General features: G+C 44.8%; 1 protein-coding gene and 1 long non-coding RNA gene across 8 annotated transcripts in view; one reads left to right on the plus strand and one right to left on the minus strand.

The window, feature by feature from the left end:
• LOC147343562 (uncharacterized) overlaps positions 1 to 18,513 on the plus strand; it is a 31,637-nt gene extending 13,124 nt beyond the window's left edge. The window contains exons 2-3 of the long non-coding RNA XR_015156111.1: positions 15,660 to 15,802; positions 17,396 to 18,513. This is a non-coding gene — a long non-coding RNA (uncharacterized LOC147343562). The remainder of the gene's footprint in view (positions 1 to 15,659; positions 15,803 to 17,395) is intronic.
• The window catches only part of ENPP6 (ectonucleotide pyrophosphatase/phosphodiesterase 6), a 114,712-nt gene that overhangs the window by 42,172 nt on the left and 53,904 nt on the right, over positions 1 to 18,636 (minus strand). For all 7 annotated transcript variants that reach the window (XR_015156108.1, XR_015156109.1, XM_086379933.1 and 4 more), the window contains one exon: positions 17,040 to 17,219. Coding sequence is in view for 5 of the 7 variants with exons in the window: in XM_086379933.1 (XP_086236059.1) it covers positions 17,040 to 17,219 (180 nt within the window). In the remaining 2 variants the exon portion in view is untranslated. The remainder of the gene's footprint in view (positions 1 to 17,039; positions 17,220 to 18,636) is intronic.

The following is an 18,636-nucleotide window of genomic DNA, read 5'->3' on the forward strand; positions in this document are numbered from 1 at the left end:
AACAGATGTTGCACCAAACTATGTGCGATGCCTGCTGACATCCCTGTTCTATGCTGTTTTACGTGGGTTTTTTAAAACACTGGTTTGTGATCCATATTGAATATCACTGTCCTTATGAATCAAGACCAGTGTTTGAAAAACACCAATATGAGGGCACGCGCCTAGGAGTGAATTTCTGGGTCGCGCTCCTCTGTAGTGGCAATGTTAGGTAATACCTTTGCCATTTTGATTGTATACATGCTTTGCCTTGCAAGCCACTTCAGAAAACATATTCTAAGATAATAGAGTTGCATATACGAGCATCTTTAATATAATATTATTTAGAATATAAAATTAAGAAGCAATTTAAACATTTGGTAATAGAGGTATGTTTCAATTATGGCACATCCAAATAATGAAATGCCATACAGGAATTAAAAGTATGTCATTTGTATTCACTGGCATACTATTTTATGTGAAAAAAAGGCTAGTGAATAGTTGGTAAAGGAATTATCTCATTTTTGTAAATATTTAAAAGATGATTTTGTCTAAGAAAGAGTGGAAGTGAATATAACAAAATATAAGAAAGGGTAAAATTTCAGTGGCTGATTTGGTAGACTTATTCTGGGCTAAACTGAAGTCATTCCGAAGTTCCTTTCCATCCCTTAGTATAAAAAGAAGAAAACTTTCTCAAGTGCCCAGGCTCACTTATGACTAGGAATGGACACGTGACCCACCACTGGCATTGATATCTGCTGAGATGCTTCGACTGGGAAGCTTTGCTTCCACATAAATAATAAACATGAGGTGCCAGCACTATCTCTTTCCCCCTTTTGCAGTTAGGAATGTAGGTTGTAAGGATATGATCTCTGGACTGGGGGCAGCCATTTTGAAACCATGAGTCAACAAGCATGAAGATAAAAAGTTAATATGCCAGTATGGAGCAGAAGGATAGAAAGAGCCTAGGTTTTTCAAAGGACATGTTAAGCTGCTGAACCACATAAAGTACATACTACTTATGTGATACAAAGAAATTCCTATGTGTTTAGCCATTGTACACTGTTGGCTAGGTTTTCTAAAATTTGCGCTAAGTAGTTTCTAACTGATACAAAAGGATCATAGTTGACTTTTAAATTTCTATTATTGCTTATTGAATTGAACAAACTTTCCTAAAATAAATACCTGTTATTTTTGTAATAAGAAACCAAAAACATTTTTTAGTTGTAACTTCCAACTTCCTTCCAAAAGACACATTAGGACACAAAAGTTCTAGTATGAATATCCACTTTTTAAAAATTATGAGTAATGCTGATATAAACATTCTTGTACACATTCTTGGATGCACTTAGGTATGCATTTCTGTTGTAATCTGCATAGGAATAGATTTGCTAAATTTGGGATATGCGTATGCTCACCTTTATTATCAGATACTTCCGAAGAGTTTTTCAAAGCTGTCAAATTAATTTGCTCCTCCCAGCATTATATGAGCCTGTGTTTCTCTACCCTTGTCATCACTTGGATGTGTAACTATTAATTTCCATTTAAGAATGACTTTAGTTGTATTCTACTTCATTATATGTTAGTTGTATTCTACTTCATTATATGTTCAGTTCAGTTCAGTTCAGTCACTCAGTCGTGTCCGACTCTTTGCCACCCCATGAATCACAGCACACCAGGCCTCCCTATCCATCACCAACTCCCGGAGTTCACTCAGACTCACATCCATCGAGTCAGTGATGCCATCCAGCCATCTCATCCTCTGTTATCCCCTTCTCCTCCTGCCTCCAATCCCTCCCAGCATCAGAGTCTTTTCCAATGAGTCAACTCTTCACATGAGGTGGCCAAAGTACTGGAGTTTCAGCTTCAGCATCATTCCTTCCAAAGAAATCCCAGGGCTGATCTCCTTCAGAATGGACTGGTTGGATCTCCTTGCAGTCCAAGGGACTCTCAAGAGTCTTCTCCAACACCACAGTTCAAAAGCATCAATTCTTCATTATATGTAGTATTTTTATTATTCCTCAGTCTAAGATATTTTCCAAATTTCCATACTTACTTCTTTGAACTATGAGTTATTTAGAAGTCTCTGGTTATTTTACAAATGTGTGGATTTAAATTTTTCTATTATCGACCATAATTGCACTGTAGTCAGAGAACACATTCTCTATAATTTCATACAGTTCCAATTTGTTGAGAAATGCCCTATGGCTAACATACAGTCATTTTTGACAATCGTTCCATGTACACTTGGGAGTGATGGGTATTTAGCGGTAGCTGGGTACAGAGTTCTAGTAATATCAATTAGGTAAATATGTTAATTATGTTGTATAAATTTTCTGTATCTTTCTAACCTTTTTCTTTTTTTTTTTATCAGTTACTGAGAAAGATGTCTTAAAAATCTATCACCATTGTGAATTTACTCATTTCTCCTTTTGGTTTCATCAATGTTTGCTTTATTTATTTTGAGATTGTGTAATTAGGAGCATTAAAATTTAGAATTATTACAACTTCTTGGTAGATTGAACTTTTATATCAACACCAACTGTTGTTTATTTAAAAACAGTCTAAGCTTAGGGTCTGCATTAGCTAATGTTATAGCTGTACCAGCTCTCCTTTGTTGAGTGAGTGTGTGCTGTGTCTTTAAAAAATGCTATCACTTTCAACATTTCTGCATACTTACATTTCATGTAAGTTGTTTTGTTTTACATTTTGGCCGTACTGCACAGCCTCTGGGATCTTAGTTCCCTGACCAGAAGTGGAACCTCTGCCCCCTGCAGTAGAAGCCTGGAGTCTTAGCTGCTGAACCATCAGGGAAGTCCCAATGTACATCTTTTATAAGCAGCATATATTAGTTTTTGTTTTTTAATCCAGTCTGATAATAGTTGTTTTTAATGTAAATTTCTATTAAAGCTTAACAAAAACACATACAGAGTGAATAAATGATAAATATACTGTTGAACAAATTCTGACAAAGTAAATGCAGCTGTGTAGCCAGCACCCAGCCCAGGAAACAGAACATGACCTTCACATACGAGCACTTCTCACGCCCCCTTTTAGTCACTGCCCTTCCAAGTGTAAACACTATTCTAACACTGTAGATTAGCTTTACCTGCTTTTGAACTTTATATAAATAGACTCCTTCAGAGTAATTGGAGTATTTAATGAAATATTAGTTAAAAAAAAAAACTTCTACATGTAATGGACTTAAGGAAATTTTTGTGTTTAAATCAGCCACCCAAATACATGTCTTGAATTCATGATGCATTTGATAGCTTTTGTCTCCTTTCTTAATTCCTTTCAGATTATGTATGTACGATTATTATTGTTCAATTTTCTCTCCTCTATTACCATGTATTTATATATTTTAATTAACCTCTATCTGGCATCGTGCCCTAAAGATTTTTTTTAACTGAAATATTGGTTTATTGAAATATAAATTTGTACTCCCATAACTTTCCAGGCAATGCAAAGAGACATTTGAACACTTCAACTCTGAATTTTACATTTATCCCACCTTCTATGCTTCTCTTGCCATGTATTTTAATTCCTTATGAATTTTTAATCTAAAAATTATTACGAAATATTGCTATTATTATTAACTTATCTTTTTCTACACACTTACTCTTTCTGTGGCTCTTCATTCCTTCCTCCACCTCTGCACTTCCATTCGTGATCATTTTTCTTCTGCCTAAAGAGTTTTGCCTTTCCTCTACTCTAAACCTGCTGGCAATAAGTTCTCTCAGTTCTCTGTCTCTAGAAGAAAAAATCATTATTTTGCCTCCATTTCTGAAGGATATTTTTCACTGAATACAGAGGAATGTTTTCCTTCCATCGCTTTGGGAGTATCATTGCATTGTCTTTCTGGATTCAACGTTTCTTTTGTAAAGTCGGCTGTCAGTCCTATCCATGCCTCTTTGCACAATTTTATGCTGCTGCTGTGAGGATTTTCTCATCGTCTGAGGAGTCAGCAGTTCTCATAGCCACGGTGTTCTCTCCTGGGTTTCACAGCACTTCTTGAGTCTGTGACTCGATATTTTGGAAAGTTCTCAAACGTCATCTCTCAAATGTCACTTGTGTCTTATCCTCTCTCTCCAACCCTTCCTCATGCGGCCTTTTCACAATGTCCCGTACGTCTTGAACATTCTTTCCTGCCTTTTTTCATCCTGTTGCCTATTTAAGCTGGAGCGCTGTCTTCAGCTCTAGAATTCACTTTTTTAAAAAAGGTTCTAGTTTACTAGTACAAGTCTCCATTTCATCACTTAGTTCTTTTATCACAGCTCTCTTTAGGTCATCTGGTATCTGGATCAGTGGGTTTGAGTCTACTGTCTACTGTGTTTCTCTTGATTTTTCAGTCAAGATTGGTCTATTTATTTCCCCTGTGTTTTCAGTTGGGCCTTGTTTTCCCATATTCTGTTTTTTTTTAATAGCTGAATGCTCTCTATTGTATATGGAAAATTGTAGCTATCATTTGACACTCTGTATGTTATTAACTTCTTCTGGAAAGCATATGCTTTTGTTTATCATGGGCATGTAGACTACAGGCAGACCATCTTAACCCAGAGTGAATTTACTTTTTAAACTATTTATTTATTTGTCTGCACCGGGTCTTACTTGCAGCACATGGGATCTTTCATCTGCGGCATGTGGGATGTAGTCCCCTGAGCAGGGATGGAATCCAGGCCCCCTGCACTGGGAGGGCTGAGTCTATACTAGGGAACCACTGTGGAGGTCCCAACCCAGAGTGAATTTAGTCAGAGATGAAGATGATTTGATTTTCCAGTAGTCATATATGGATGTGAGAGTTGGACTATAAAGAAAGCTGAGCACCGAAGAACTGATGCTTTTGAACTGTGGTGTTGGAGAAGACTCTTGAGAGTCCCTTGGACTGCAAGGAGATCCAACCAGTCCATCTTAAAGGAAATCAGTCCTGAATGTTCACTGGAAGGACTGAGGCTGAAGCTGAAACTCCAATACTTTGGTCGCCTGATGCGAAGAGCTGACTCATTTGAAAAGACACTGATGTTGGGAAAGATTGAAGGTGAGAGGAGAAAGGGATGACAGAGGATGAGACGGTTGGATGGCATCACTGACTCAATGGACATGAGTTTGAGTAAACTGTGGGAGTTGGTGATGGACAGAGAGGCCTGGTGTGTTTCAGTCCATGGGGTCGCAAAGAGTCAGACAAGACTGAGAGACTGAACTGAACTGAAGATGACATGAAGTTCAGCTTGGGCTTTATGAGGGCTTCAGTCATCCAGAGGTCGTCTAGGATGTTTTCTATGTCTCGTCTCCATGATGACCCGTGAATCCCAATCTTTGTCATTTCCCCCATGCTGAGACCCTGTTAAAATCTCAGGTTAGTGTCCTAGTCTCTCAGGGGCTACTTTTGAGGTCAGTGTTTGAATAGAGGAGAAATACGGTGCCAATTGTCAGATACACCCAGTTCTCTAGATCTTGGTCTGTGTCTGATGCATTACTTCCCCCCCAACACACACAACCCAGCAGCATTTTCAGTTGTTGCTGGAGAGAAGAGTTGTTTCAAAGGATCTTTGCCTGCCATTGTACCAAGTGGAATCCCAAATTTCAATAAATGATTTTTAAAAATAAAAAGTTAACAATTTCATTGGAAACACATCTCATAATGAAAGGAATGGGATCTTTTAAAAATCAGTTTGTATACCCACGGATGAATATGATGGATCTGTAGAATGAGACAAGTTTAGAATTGACTCTATTCCTATTTGTTAAGTCTAAGTGCTAAGAAAGTAGTTTACATAAATAAGTAGATGGAAATAGCAATAGTCTGTCATTTAATTCTTTGAACTGCTTCTTTGAATGCTAACATTCACATAGTGATCTATCATCATAAATTTTTAAATACTGCTTCAGCTGACAATTCAATTAAGTTTTTCTTAAATAATTTAAAAGAGAGCATTGGAAATTACTTGGTTTTTTTTTAGGTTTTGTTATTTTGTCACTCACTGCATGCATTCCTTTCTATACACCTACTCCAATATTTTGAACTGTTCCTTTGTTTGGGCCTGGAGGCTTTTAAATACTAGGGCAATGCACCTTAGTAAGGTTCTTGATCACCAAGGGGTACCCCTTTCTTATATAAAGTGGGAAAAGGACGCATTTTTAATCAGAACAGACTTTGCACTATATATGAAAGGTGATGATCTTCAGAGAGATTCCTTTAATGGTGCTCTTGGAAATCCTTACAGTTTGAAGACCCCTGAACCAGGAAAACAGGCAGCAGTACTGCTACTCTAGGGGAGCTTCAGAAAGCAGCAGGGTTTAGAGTGTCATGGGGAGCTGGAGGTAAGATGTGATGGATGGCTGTCATTTATTCTCAGGCTTGTCCCCCAGCTGAAGCTCTAGCAGCCAAGCAGAGAGAGGGAAAACCTTCACTGCAGAGAAAACCAAGCATTATTGCTCACTGTCTCTGCAGATAAGCAGAAAGCCAGATGATGGAGTGAGAGGATTGTGTCTCAACTCAGCAGAGATCCCCTGAATGCAAGTCCTGCGGGAACAGTTAATTTGGATAGAACCTATATACCTCCACATGGATCCCGGAAGGGGGAGCCCAGTCCCCAAGTACACAGAAACGGGGGCCAGTGCAATCCTTCTGCGCACTCTGTCCTGAACGGTCTCTCCCGGGTGGAATCTCAAAAGGCAAACCAGTCACTAGACCTCTAGTACTGAAAGCCCAGAATGAATAAATAACTGGCAAAGGAAACAGCCAGCCAGCAAAGACAGCCACAGTACAGTGAAACATGGAATTAGTGAGTGGTAGTTTCAGAGAGGGCAGGGCTCATTATTCCTGGGAGAATTTGTGTGGGGGCTTGGTTTTATTTTCCTTAGTCTTTATCTGATGGAAATCAGCGCATCAGAGGGGCTGTGTTTCGTGGATCCCATGAGCTGTTTCTCTGGTCAGGAGTCTGTGGGCCCCTCTCTGGATCCACCACGGGCTCAGTCTGTGGGCCTGGGCGCCCTGCGGCTGCTTCCAGAACATTTTCATGGCCTCCCCAGGAGCGTGAGTCTGGTCAACTGAGGGCCTTTAGGTCACCCTAGCCATGCCTGAGGAAAGCAGGGATTCCTGAATCTCTGCACAGGAGTCTATGGGGAAACAAGGGCAGTGGCCTGGCTCTAGAAGTTTCAAAGACGAGCCGGGAACTTGGCAGGAAGCGTCTGGCAGGCCTTGGCTTTGCTGCATCTTGTTTCTTCGTGGTTCCCAGGGAACTTGGAAGGGAACTGCCCTTAATTAGGGCTCATTGTCTAGGTCCTCATCTTATCTTTGTCAGAAGTCTGTTTTCCCACCTCAGCAACCCAATAAAAATATCCTGAGCTGAAAATAAAGAGTTAGACGGAACTTAAAAGACAACCCAAGAGAACCACTAATCCCATGCACCTTTATGCAAACAAGAAAAAAAAATTAAGGCTTTCTTCTTCAAAACACTTAACTTCCATCCACTGGAAAATTATTTTAATATATCCTAGCAACACTTGACTCTCATGGGCCAAAATACTGTCAAAATAAACATGGGAATCTGTGATGGTGACAGTGTCAGCCATGCCCCCAAGGATGCAGCATCCGAACACAAGGAACAGCCCTTCACAGCAGCCTCACGTCAACCCTTTCTATTTTACAGCTGAGAAAGCAACAGCCTCAGATGGAAGAGGTGACTGCCTCAAGGTCTCCTTGCCGTTTACTAATCAGCTTCCTGGCTCTGATACTTTTCCGCTGTTTTCCTGAATAATCCTTGCTTCCTGGCAGCTCCCTCCAAGGACCACCAAGCTGAGCCCGTGAAAATCATACCTCTCCAAACTTCCTAGAACAGAGGTCTCACCTTCTAAGTGCCGCTCGGCTTGCCAACTCTGATGCGTCTTGTAACAATAACCCCTGCGAGCTGCATTTTGTGCAGGTGTACGGCCGCTGAATACGTGTCTCTGGAGAGCTTATTAAAATAGCTAAGCCAATTAGCTCTCTTAGACACATGTAACCTTTTCCAGGGAGACACATCGGAGGCACAGGAGCTTGTGGGGACAAGTCCTTGGGGGAAGCTCGGCCTTTGATCTCAGAGACCCTTTCCTGGGTCTGCCTGGCCCACAGGGCTGGGAGGACTCTTCTGATCTGGGAACCTTGGGGCTGGGGGGACTGGCCTGGGCACAAGGTGCCATAAGGGCTGGCCCGTGATCAAGGGCAGAGAGCTGAGATGAGAAGCACCCATCCAATAGAGAGGATTGTGGAAACTCCACTGAGAATGACTCACTGGGCATAAGAGGTGACTGATAGGAACCCAAGGGCGGGGGCAGCATGTGCCTAACCCTGGCTGGGCAGCTGCTTTTGGAAGGCGGTGAGGAAACTTCAGCAAGGCATTGTGAGGCCCAAAGTGGGTTGCAATCTCTGCCTCTGGGAGTCCGATGGGAAAGTCTCTGTCCCGGGTCAGGGATCACACTTCTCCCCAGCAGACCCAGGTGAGGCGTGAGGGACTCCCCCGGCGCCCCCCTCTTACCAGCCACGAGCAGCTTCTTTGGGCCTCAGGCACATGATTCAAGATCATCAAAATCTTGCAAATGACTGCATGATCACAATGATGTCATGCTCCCCCCGGGGGTGGAGGGGGAAGGCGTCTTGACTGCTGCACACGGGGTGTCCCTACCAGAGCCTCCTCCCTGAACAGTGGTTTCCTGGTATTTGGATCCGAGAAGGCTTCCCTGGTGGCTCAGATGGTAAAGGAAGGAACTTGGGGGGACACGTTTCAGTCTCCAGCAGTGTCTGTATCCTTATCTGGAGTGTCAGCTGCTGATCACAATTACCCATTTCAGACTTTGTCTGTGTGGTCAGTCGTTCAACTGTGTCCAGTGCTTTGTGACCCCATGGACTGTAGCCTGTCAGGCTCCTCTGTTCATGGGATTCCCAGGCAAGGGTTCTGGAGTGGGTTGCCATTTCCTTCTCCAGGGGCTCTTCCTGACCAAGGGATCAAACCTGCATCTCTTGCATCTCCTGCATTGGCAAAAAAAATTAAACAAACTTCTATTAGGCTAAATCTCTGAGACTCTGGGACTCATCTGTTTCTTCAACTGATACTAATCTAACTAATACTCCTTGGTCCTTGAACTCAAGTTGCTTTACCTACTAAAACCTAAGTCCCTGGATGTTAAGATCTGGCCATTTCCAGTTTCTGAGCTCTTGGCTCCTGCCTTAGTCTCTCAGCTGCAACCTTGTCCTATTCTCTGTAGTTCCATGAACACAATATGCCCAGGCCTGCTCCTCTTTGAACCTTAGCGCATGTTCCTTTCTTATGCCTAAGATGCTCCTAGAAACCTGTCCACATTCGCATCCAGTACCACGTCTGCTGTAGTCACAGCATCATCCACGGTGGGGGCTGACTGCAGACTCCTTGTCTGCCTTGAGACCTGAGATGTGCTTGTTTGTCATCAGAATATACCAACTCCTAGCAGGAGTCAGTCAGAGAAGGCAATGGCACCCCACTCTAGTACTCTTGCCTGGAAAATCCCATGGACGGAGGAGCCTGGTAGGCTGAGATCCATGGGGTCGCTAAGAGTTGGACACGACTGAGGGTCTTCACTTTCACTTTTCACTTTCATGAATTGGAGGAGGAAATGGCAACCCAGTCCAGTGTTCTTGCCTGGAGAATCCCAGGGATGGGGGAGCCTGGTGGGCTGCCATCTCTGGGGTTGCACAGAGTTGGACATGACTGATGCGACTTAGCAGCAGCAGCAGCAGCAGGAGTCAGTGGATTCACTAACCAGAACAAAAAAGGTGTTTTTTTTCCCCCGTTTAATTGAAAAGTGTGGGAAAAAAATCATGGCAAATTTTATTCTTTGTACATTTTGTTTCCTTCAAAAACCAGTATGAGATGAGGTACAATGATCATTGTCACTATACAAGCCCAGACTCTCCTGCAATAGAGGGAAATTAAACAATACTGTGGGGTTATTATTATGAACCCTTCTTGATACTACACTGAAATTAAACAGCTACAGAGTTTGGAGTTGGCCAGTGATGCTGCAGATAATAAATCCAGATGCTGTCTTTGCCACCCCCACCGTGCCCCTCGGCAGGGAACCTGGGGATGGCCACTCTCTCCGGGAACCTTTTCTTTCCTCTCATCTCTGCAGCAAGTGGGGCCAACAGATTTCAGCTGGCCTGCTCTCCAGTGGGCCCTCCCCTGCCCGTGGGGTGACGTCAGGCCGCTCATCAGATGCCTTCAAAGGGTGATGTCACTCTCCTTCGTTGTACTTTTCATGGCTCTTCTGTCTTTCCTCCTGCTTCTGGAGCAACCCCTTTGCTTCCTCTGCAGCCTCACTCGCCCCATCTGATCCTCGAGCGCCAGCTTCCTCCAGGCCTGGGACCCTCTCCTCTCTGCTTGTCACCTCTCCCCTGGCTGACCTTCCCGGCCACAGCTTCATCACCTGAGGTCCTCCCTGTACCACCTCGATGTGTCTCCAGCTCCGCTCTCTGAGCTCTGGGCCTGTGACTTGACCGGGTCAACTCAGACATTCCTCTGCCTCCACACCACTCCTCTTTCAATTCCCAGGTTAGGCAAAGACTCGCCCTCCCTCTGTACCAATCTGTAAGCCAGAAACCAAGTGTCCAGCTGGTCGCTGCTCAACCCCTCCATCCCAGATCCAGTGCGTCACCAGGTCCTGGTGATTTTAACCCCTAAGTGTGTCCCCAAGCCCCCCGTTTCTCCCCACCTCTGCTACCCTCGTCCACTCTGTTCTCACCTCTCTCCTAGGTCCATGCAGGACCTTCCTGGTGGGCTGGCCACCCTCCGTCCACTCCCTCCGGATACCTATGTTCCCTGCTCCAAGGCCCTGCCAGAGTTCTCTTATCAAATTCACATACTATACTGTTCCCTCCTTCCTTAAGACCTTCCAGTGACTTCTAGTTCCTCTCAGGATAAGAATACATTTTTCAGTTGGCCCATGCAAGGAGCCCGGCCTGACCTCAGCTTCTCTCCACCCCACCCACACCCCGTCGATCCTCCTCTCTTGGTTTTTTGAACCTTCCAAGCTCCTCTCATTCCTTAACATCTGCTCAGATTGGATGCTCCTTCTACCACTACCCTCCCGCCATGCCCTCAGGTGTTAACGTACATCGCCCTCTAGGGTGAAACCAGATCCCCTATTAGATGAGATCATAAGGCAATCGACTTTTCGTCACTATACTTTAAAGAAGTGGACTTTTCATTTATCCGGGCAAGTATTAGATTATCATCTGTCTCCTGGACTGGATGGATGGTAAATTCCCTGGGGGAGGGGGGCAGAGGCAGGGAGAGCCTGTATCTGGTTTTGCTCACGGCTGTCTCCTGAGAGCTTATTATGGGCCCTGAGTCACACCCTTGTAAGATGTTTTATGAAGAAGCAGATTTGCCATGATTCCTGAAGAATGGGAGTACGTCCCTGGGTTTCTCTTTAGGGCTTTCCAATGACTATAATGGACGTTGCTGAGAAACCTTGGCTGAGACACCATCCTGTGAGAGGAGCCTGGCTGTGGCTGAACAGCTCTGAAGGCTCAGGAGAGCTGGGGGAGCAGTCCGCAGCAGGCAGCACTCCAGAGCGACACCACCCTCCCCAGTCTCTCTGCTGCGGGACTGGCTGAGCCTCGAAAGGAGGCTTTCAAAGATCAATCGTGTCTCTGAGACAACCGCTGACTTGAAATGCTAATGTGTCACCTTTTCCTTGCTGATGCAGACAGACCACGGCAGCAGTGGCGCAGACCTGACCCCCAGGTACCAACAAACAAAGCAAAGCATCCCAGGTGCGCTCAACCCAGAGTTGTTGTTCAGTCACCAAGCCGTGTCCGAATCTTTGTGACCCCATGGACTGCAGCACACCAGGCTTCCCTGTCCTTCACTGTCTCCCTGAGTTTGCTCCAACTCGTGTCTGTTGAGTCAGTGATGCCATCCAGAGACTCTCAGAAAATTCTGACCCAAGCCTACTCTTGGCAGACAACATGAATCAGAGGGTTAGGGGGGCTGTTATTGATACTTTGATGAGTTTTTAAGACATGTTTCTCTCACATTGGGGAAAAAAACCCAAATCTCCTAGATATTATAGATGTATATATGTTGTCATGTCAAAGACCATCTGGTATTTCTCATCACTACATTCTCTTGTATTTATGAGCGCTGAATTGTGAGTATAGTATGTATGTGTTTGTTTTTCTAGCAAAACAACAACAACAACAACAACTCAAAAAACAAAGAACATAGTTTTGATCAGTTTCCTAAAGAGATCTTGATTTATAAGTGTAGGTAACTGAAAATTACTTACTGACTAAAGCCTCTTTGGGTCCTAAAATTGCAACCACCTTAAAGATCAATGCCAAACTGGCAGCGTTACTGGAAGATTTAGTGAAAATCTGGGTCCCTGTGTTTGAATGTTTGAAAAAAAATTCCAGCCTTTAATCCAGATGTTTGGAGTCACATATAGATAGAATCCAAGAACTTACACATTAGCATGATTGATGCTGGGCTCCTAGACTGCCCCCAGCCTAAGTTGATTCATCTAAGTTTGGCCAAGGGAAAGCTGTCAGGGACGTAGCATGGTGGGGCAGGGCAAGATGCTGTGAACAGTCCGCAAGTCCTGATCAGTAGCCAGGAAGTGTCTCCTCACTTATCCAGACTAAATCAACTTGATTTTAATAACCCAAACTGGACTGGGAAGCTTCCTTGGTGGCTCAGACAGTAAAGAATCTATCTGCAATGTGGGAGGCCTGGGTTTGATCCCTGGGTTGGGAAGATCCCCTGGAGGAGGGCATGGCAACCCACTCCAGTATTCTTGCCTGGAGAATCCTCATGGACAGAGGAGCCTAGTGGGCTACAGTCCATGGGGTCACAAAGAGTCAGACACGACTGAGTGACTGAGCAGGCACAAAATGGACTGGAGCTGGGTCACATACCCACCTGTTAACTCCCCACCCAGCCCACCTCTGGGAGGCAGGGGAGAAGCCGGTTGGAAATGTGTCTTTCCCCACATAAGGTGTCTTATTTGTCTCAACACCTGCACAGGATAGAGGCCATATCCACACTCAACACCATCCCCAGCTGTATGAACATTTGCCCCCAGTTCTTCCTGACTGCTTGGTGTTATGGAGTTAGTGCTGCAAAATCATGACTGAAGATGTAAACTCAGAGTCTTCAGATGCTTGCTCCAGGAGTTTTAACCACAGACTCCTAAAAGGCTGCTGATTTTGTTCCTTTGGGGAGGTTTCATCAGAGTCATGAGAATAAACTTAAAAACTTCTGCCATTGTGTGAAGTAACCTCAGTTGTACACAGAGCTCAGATTCTATCTCCATGCAATGGTTTACTTACCCTCTATCCCCCCATGTCACCTCCTCTCCTCAGGGCATCCTTCTCCTTGGTTTGGTCTCCATCTGAGGTAAATATTGGAGATTGTTCTTTTCCCCCACTCAATAAAACCCCCTGGACTTCGAACCAGAGGTATGGAACAGGAATAAAGTTAGGGGATGATACACCCTCAACTCATCCTTCACAGAGCACTCCTAGATCCTGGCTGATCTGGGATCTAGGAGTGCTCTGATCAGGGTCAAATACTTCCCTCCAAGTATTTGATTTAGGGCCTGGAATCATTTCCTGAGGGGATCATCTCCCTGCTGCACAGCTCCATGGCACCACTGGGTGGGGAAATAAAGGCTCTGTTTACAATATTAAATTTCTCAAGACTTGAGGTGGGGTCCTTTGGACTCTTCACCAGTGATCAATTTTTCAGTCTGCCGCTTTATCTACCTGACAGGAAGACTTGAACTCCTGCCATTTCTAAATTGCACTTCTAAATATTGACTTCATGGCGAGACTCGAAGTGTCATAACACAGCTCACTGGAGCAACGAAGATTTCCCAGGCCTCGTCAAGAGGTCTGTACAATGTCCAGTGGGAAGTGAAGAGGGGAGAGGAGGATTTGAGAAGAAAAAACCAAGTCACATTTGGAAGAAACGCCACTGCACTCTGCTTAATCTTGCAGAGACCAAGGACCACATCGGGCCAGGCGCTGTGTCTGGAGGGGGCTGAGGCGGGAAGGGAAAGGACAGCAGGGGCCGTTAATGCCTCGGCAGTCAGCCAGTAAGAACGGAGGGGCTGGAGCATGCCGGACGTGGGCTGGGCCGCAGGGCCTTCAGAGCCAGCGGGTTCTCAAGGAATCTGAATTTGTGGATCCAATTTACAAGGACTAGACGGTGTCTAAGAAGCCAGAGACTTTTCATCCAATTTCTGTCAAGACTTCCACACAGCCAGACAGTTAGCTCATCTTTGTTTGGAGGAAACTCTAGGAGGTTATCTTTCTTAGCTTCTGCCCTCCTGACAGGTAACACCTTAAACTGACCTCAAGGTGTATTTGTCATGTCACATTAGCTGGGACTCAGAGAAAGTGACTGGCTTTTTTTGCCCTTCAGGAGCCATTTTGGAGGTGCAGCAAGATACTTTACATGCAAACTAGCGTCAAGACTTTGTAGCTACTCGGTGATATATAAATTCAAATTGTTGATTATGGTTATGGAGCCAGATGCCCCAAGGTGAGATCAAGAGCGATGCTCTGTAATAAGGCAGAGAGAAGTCTGAAATATGGCAACTGTCTCTTTTAGGGTCTTCCCCCGTCTTTCCGCGAGCATCGGCATCCAAAGCCACCCAAAAGGTCATGGGAGAGGGGGAACATAGGCAGATGAAGCATGTGGGGAGAGGGGAGGAGATTCCGGGGGAGGTCCTCTTCAAGGCAGGAAGAACTCAAGTTCTAAGACATGGAAAGTTAAATTAACCCGATACCGTGGAAGGTGACCCTTATAGCATTGGGGCAATATTCATCTTGATGGTCTGTTCTGAGATGGTCCCTAAGACAGTGCAATCCATCTGTGCCTCTCCTGGGCCTATGCACCAGGATCCTTGTGCTTTTCAATGCCGATTACTGAGAATGACCTCAAAATGTAGCAGCATTTTGCTCCGGACCTCATCACATTGTGCTGAACCTGAGCTTGCCTCCTCTCGGAGTCTGATTAGCTTGGCTGAGGCACCCACTTGTTTTCTTAATCTTAAGTCCAACTGTTTGAAAAATGGAGCCTCCATTTAAGGTGATGGCATCTTCTAAACCCTACCCTTGCTTGAAAGCTTCTTCTCACATCAGCCAAGGTAGCCATTAGGGACCAAACCCCAGGTGTCTCCTGAAGCAACTCTAATACTCCCCCAACTCTTCATCTGCCAGCAGGACTGGTCTATCTGTTCCACTGCTGGGAGGTGAAGTAGCAGATATGATATGAAAGCCACCCTGGTCGTCCCAGGCTCACCTGTGGACACTACTCACTGCTCGGTGGTGGCTTTAGACCACTTGCCACAGAATGGCAGGTCGCCCTGTTCTCCATCTGTCTGTGTTCCACGCTCCTCCTCCAGGAGCTGGCATGGCCTTGAATGCCCTGAACCACTCTCCATGGGACTGCCGCCAACCAGCATCCTCCAAACTCCTGCTCAAGGCCCACGTCCTCGATGTGGGCCACCTGTGACTCAGCCTGGGCTTACTCACCCTTCTCTCCAGGCTCCCCCATTCCCCCAGAACCTGCCACGCTCTCACCATTTCATCAGGCTGCTTTGCCACCAGCAAAATCCCTCCAGCAGCTTCTCCACTTGTATCCCTTCATTTCTTCTAGGCCTCCCCCATCTCTCCTTCCACAAGAACAATCATCTAGGATTGTACCATGAAGCAACAGGAAAAAGTGTCTGCAGCCACGTGCATGAAAAAGTCAAATTGCCCACTTGCCTAGCAACACGTCCCATCAATGGGAAGACAGAGGTGGGTCGATTATTTTGTTGTCATGGAATCCTGTCATCCTTAACGACAGAGTTTTGGCTGACAAAATGAGAGCCTCCCGGACTTCCCTGGTGGTCCGGTGGTTCAGACTCTGCGCTTCCACCGCAGGGAGCACAGGTTCGATCCCTGGTTGGGGAAACTAAGATCCCACAAGCCATGTGGTGCAGCCAGAAAGAAAAAGATGAGAGATGCTGAAGCCTCCTTTCGGCCTCCAAGACAGTCTGCTGCTGCTGCTGCTGCTAAGTCGCTTCAGTCGTGTCTGACTTTGTGCGACCCCAGAGACGGCAGCCCACCAGGCTCCCCCGTCCCTGGGATTCTCCAGGCAAGAACACTGGAGTGGGTTGCCATTTCCTTCTCCAGTGCATGAAAGTGAAAAAATAAAGTGAAGTCGCTCAGTCGTGTCCGACTCTTAGTGACCCCATGGACTGCAGCCCACCAGGCCCCTCCGTCCATGGGATTTTCCAGGCAAGAGTCCTGGAGTGGGGTGCCATTGCCTTCTCCGCCAGGACAGTCTACATGACTGCTTATCTCCCTCATTGAAGTAAGTTAAGTCCTTCAGTTTCTCACTGACCTACAATCTGCAGGCAGACTATTAATACAGAGGCTTCATTTAATGCACAACCAGAAAGTTGCAAGAGCTTTGAACTCTCTTTTCAGTATTGTAGGAGATCTCAAAATCTATAGAACTGGTACTCTAAATTCTTTTGTAAAGCAAATAAGCACCCTATTACTTATCTCTCTTGGGTATCCAAAATTTTGCCCATGAAAATGCATGCTATACTGCAGAAATATTGCTGAACCAAGGATAGTAAGAGATGGCATAGTGTCTGGTCTGATGCTACTGTTCAAACCAAAATATAAAGGACATTTCCCTGGTGGTTAAGAATCTGCCTGCCAATTCTGGGGACACAGGTTTGATCCCTGGTCTGGGAACTAAGATCCCACATGCCACAGGGCAACAAAATATAGAGGAACACTTCCATAAGCCACTTTTTGAACAAAGATCCCACTTTTCCAAAGCCTGGCTTGGTCTTCAAACACATCTACGTGCAGCAAAATATAAAGGAACACTTCCATAAGGTGCTTTTTGAACAAAGATCCCAGTTTTTCAAACCCTGGCTTGGTCTTCAAACACCTCCCCGTGCATGCTTGTCCTGAGAGATGCCACTGTACTTTGAGGTTTGGGAGGTTGGAGTGGCCTGGAAGTCAGCACACTCACCTGGCCAGTAGTACATGTAGACCTTCCTCTTGGCCTTGGTCAGAGTGACCCACAGAGGTTCTGATCCATTCCACCAAAGGGGCAACTGGCTGTCTCTGTTGATACCTAAGTCAAATGACTTGTTGGTGTCAGGGTCCCACATGTAGTTCCCAGTCATCTGATGGACCTCACAGTGGCGACCTGCATTAACGAAGACACAAGGCTGTCGGTTTATTGCTCTGGTGTTTTTACATGTCATCTTTATTTTCTGAATTTATAAGCCATTCACGTTCATTTAGGGAGCAGAGAACAGCATACATTCTTGGTTTTTTATATTATTATTTTTTTTTAAATCATAGATGTTTCTTTTCTCTTAGATTATACCATAAAGGCAAACAACCCAGTAAGAAGTCCAATACTGACTGACGATGGGCCATCTCAAGTGAAAGTAATTGGCCAAGTCTGAAGCTATTTTAAGTTAAACTGAGACCATCGTGTGTAAAACCTGACCCATTGTTCGTGGCTCGACGTCTAGAAAAGAATCAGTGTGCACACTGTAGATTCCCGTGGGCTTGGGTTATGTTCTCAGCCCAGAGTTCTCTCCGCAGCCTTTCCAAGCCCTCCTCCCACCAGATCACGAATCCAGACGCCATGGAGTTTGTTCCCATTTTTCCCAGATAAAGAGGAGTTATCGCTTCAAGTGCCGAATGATGACAGAACCCCTGATGTTTGGAACAGAATGGTGAAAAACAGACTCCGCGTTGAAAAACAAAGCAAGAAAACAGCCCTCCCAGTGGAGTGTGGCATAGACACGAGAGGAGCCTCTGTTGGGTGCAGAAGTGAAAGACACAGCGCTTGGACTCATTTGAAACATGAGGCTTAAATTATTTATTTTGGAGCAATCTGTTACATCTTTAAAGTAAAAATAACACAAACATTGGCGAGTGCATCAAAAATTGCTGCGATTTTAGTGAGCATCATTTGGCACCGGGATGAAACATGCTTCATCGAGCTCACTGACGATGCTTCATCAAAGTGGCTTTTTTGTTCCCTTGTTTGTTTGCTGTTGTTCTTTCTTTTTGCCAGTGCCTACTCCTCAACACCCACACTTTACTTTTAATCAAACCAGGAGAAACCATAAAATATAATTTTGAAAATTTGTAGACTCAAAATATCCCCAAGTAAAAACCTTTTATTTCATCATAGAAGCTCAGGCGTTCCACAAGTGATGTTTTCAATTTAAAGCCCAGAGAGCCAAACACAATTATTTTTGCCCAAAACTATAGAGTTAGTTTTTCGACCCTGACCAAAGCTTTCACACGTGAATTGACAGAATTAACAAATAAATAAAAACTTTGAGCAAATTATCCAATGACTAAAGAACTTGTTAGTTTCATTTATTCCTCCAACTAACATTTATTAAATGCTCCTATGGACTGTACATTGTGATAGATGTAGAGATTCACATTTGAATAAATGTGGTCCCCATACTCAAGTACCTTGTTATGAGTGTTGCTGTTTAGTTGCTAAGTTGTGTTCGACTCTTTGCTCCCCCGTGGACTGTAGCCCTCCAGGCTCCTCCGTCCATGGGATTAGCCAGGCAAGAATACTGGAATGA

The sequence above is a fragment of the Bos grunniens genome, chromosome 27, assembly GCF_055505025.1.
Source record: "Bos grunniens cultivar Pamir isolate PY7600 chromosome 27, Bosgru_T2T1.0, whole genome shotgun sequence".
Taxonomy (NCBI): Eukaryota; Metazoa; Chordata; class Mammalia; order Artiodactyla; family Bovidae; genus Bos; species Bos grunniens.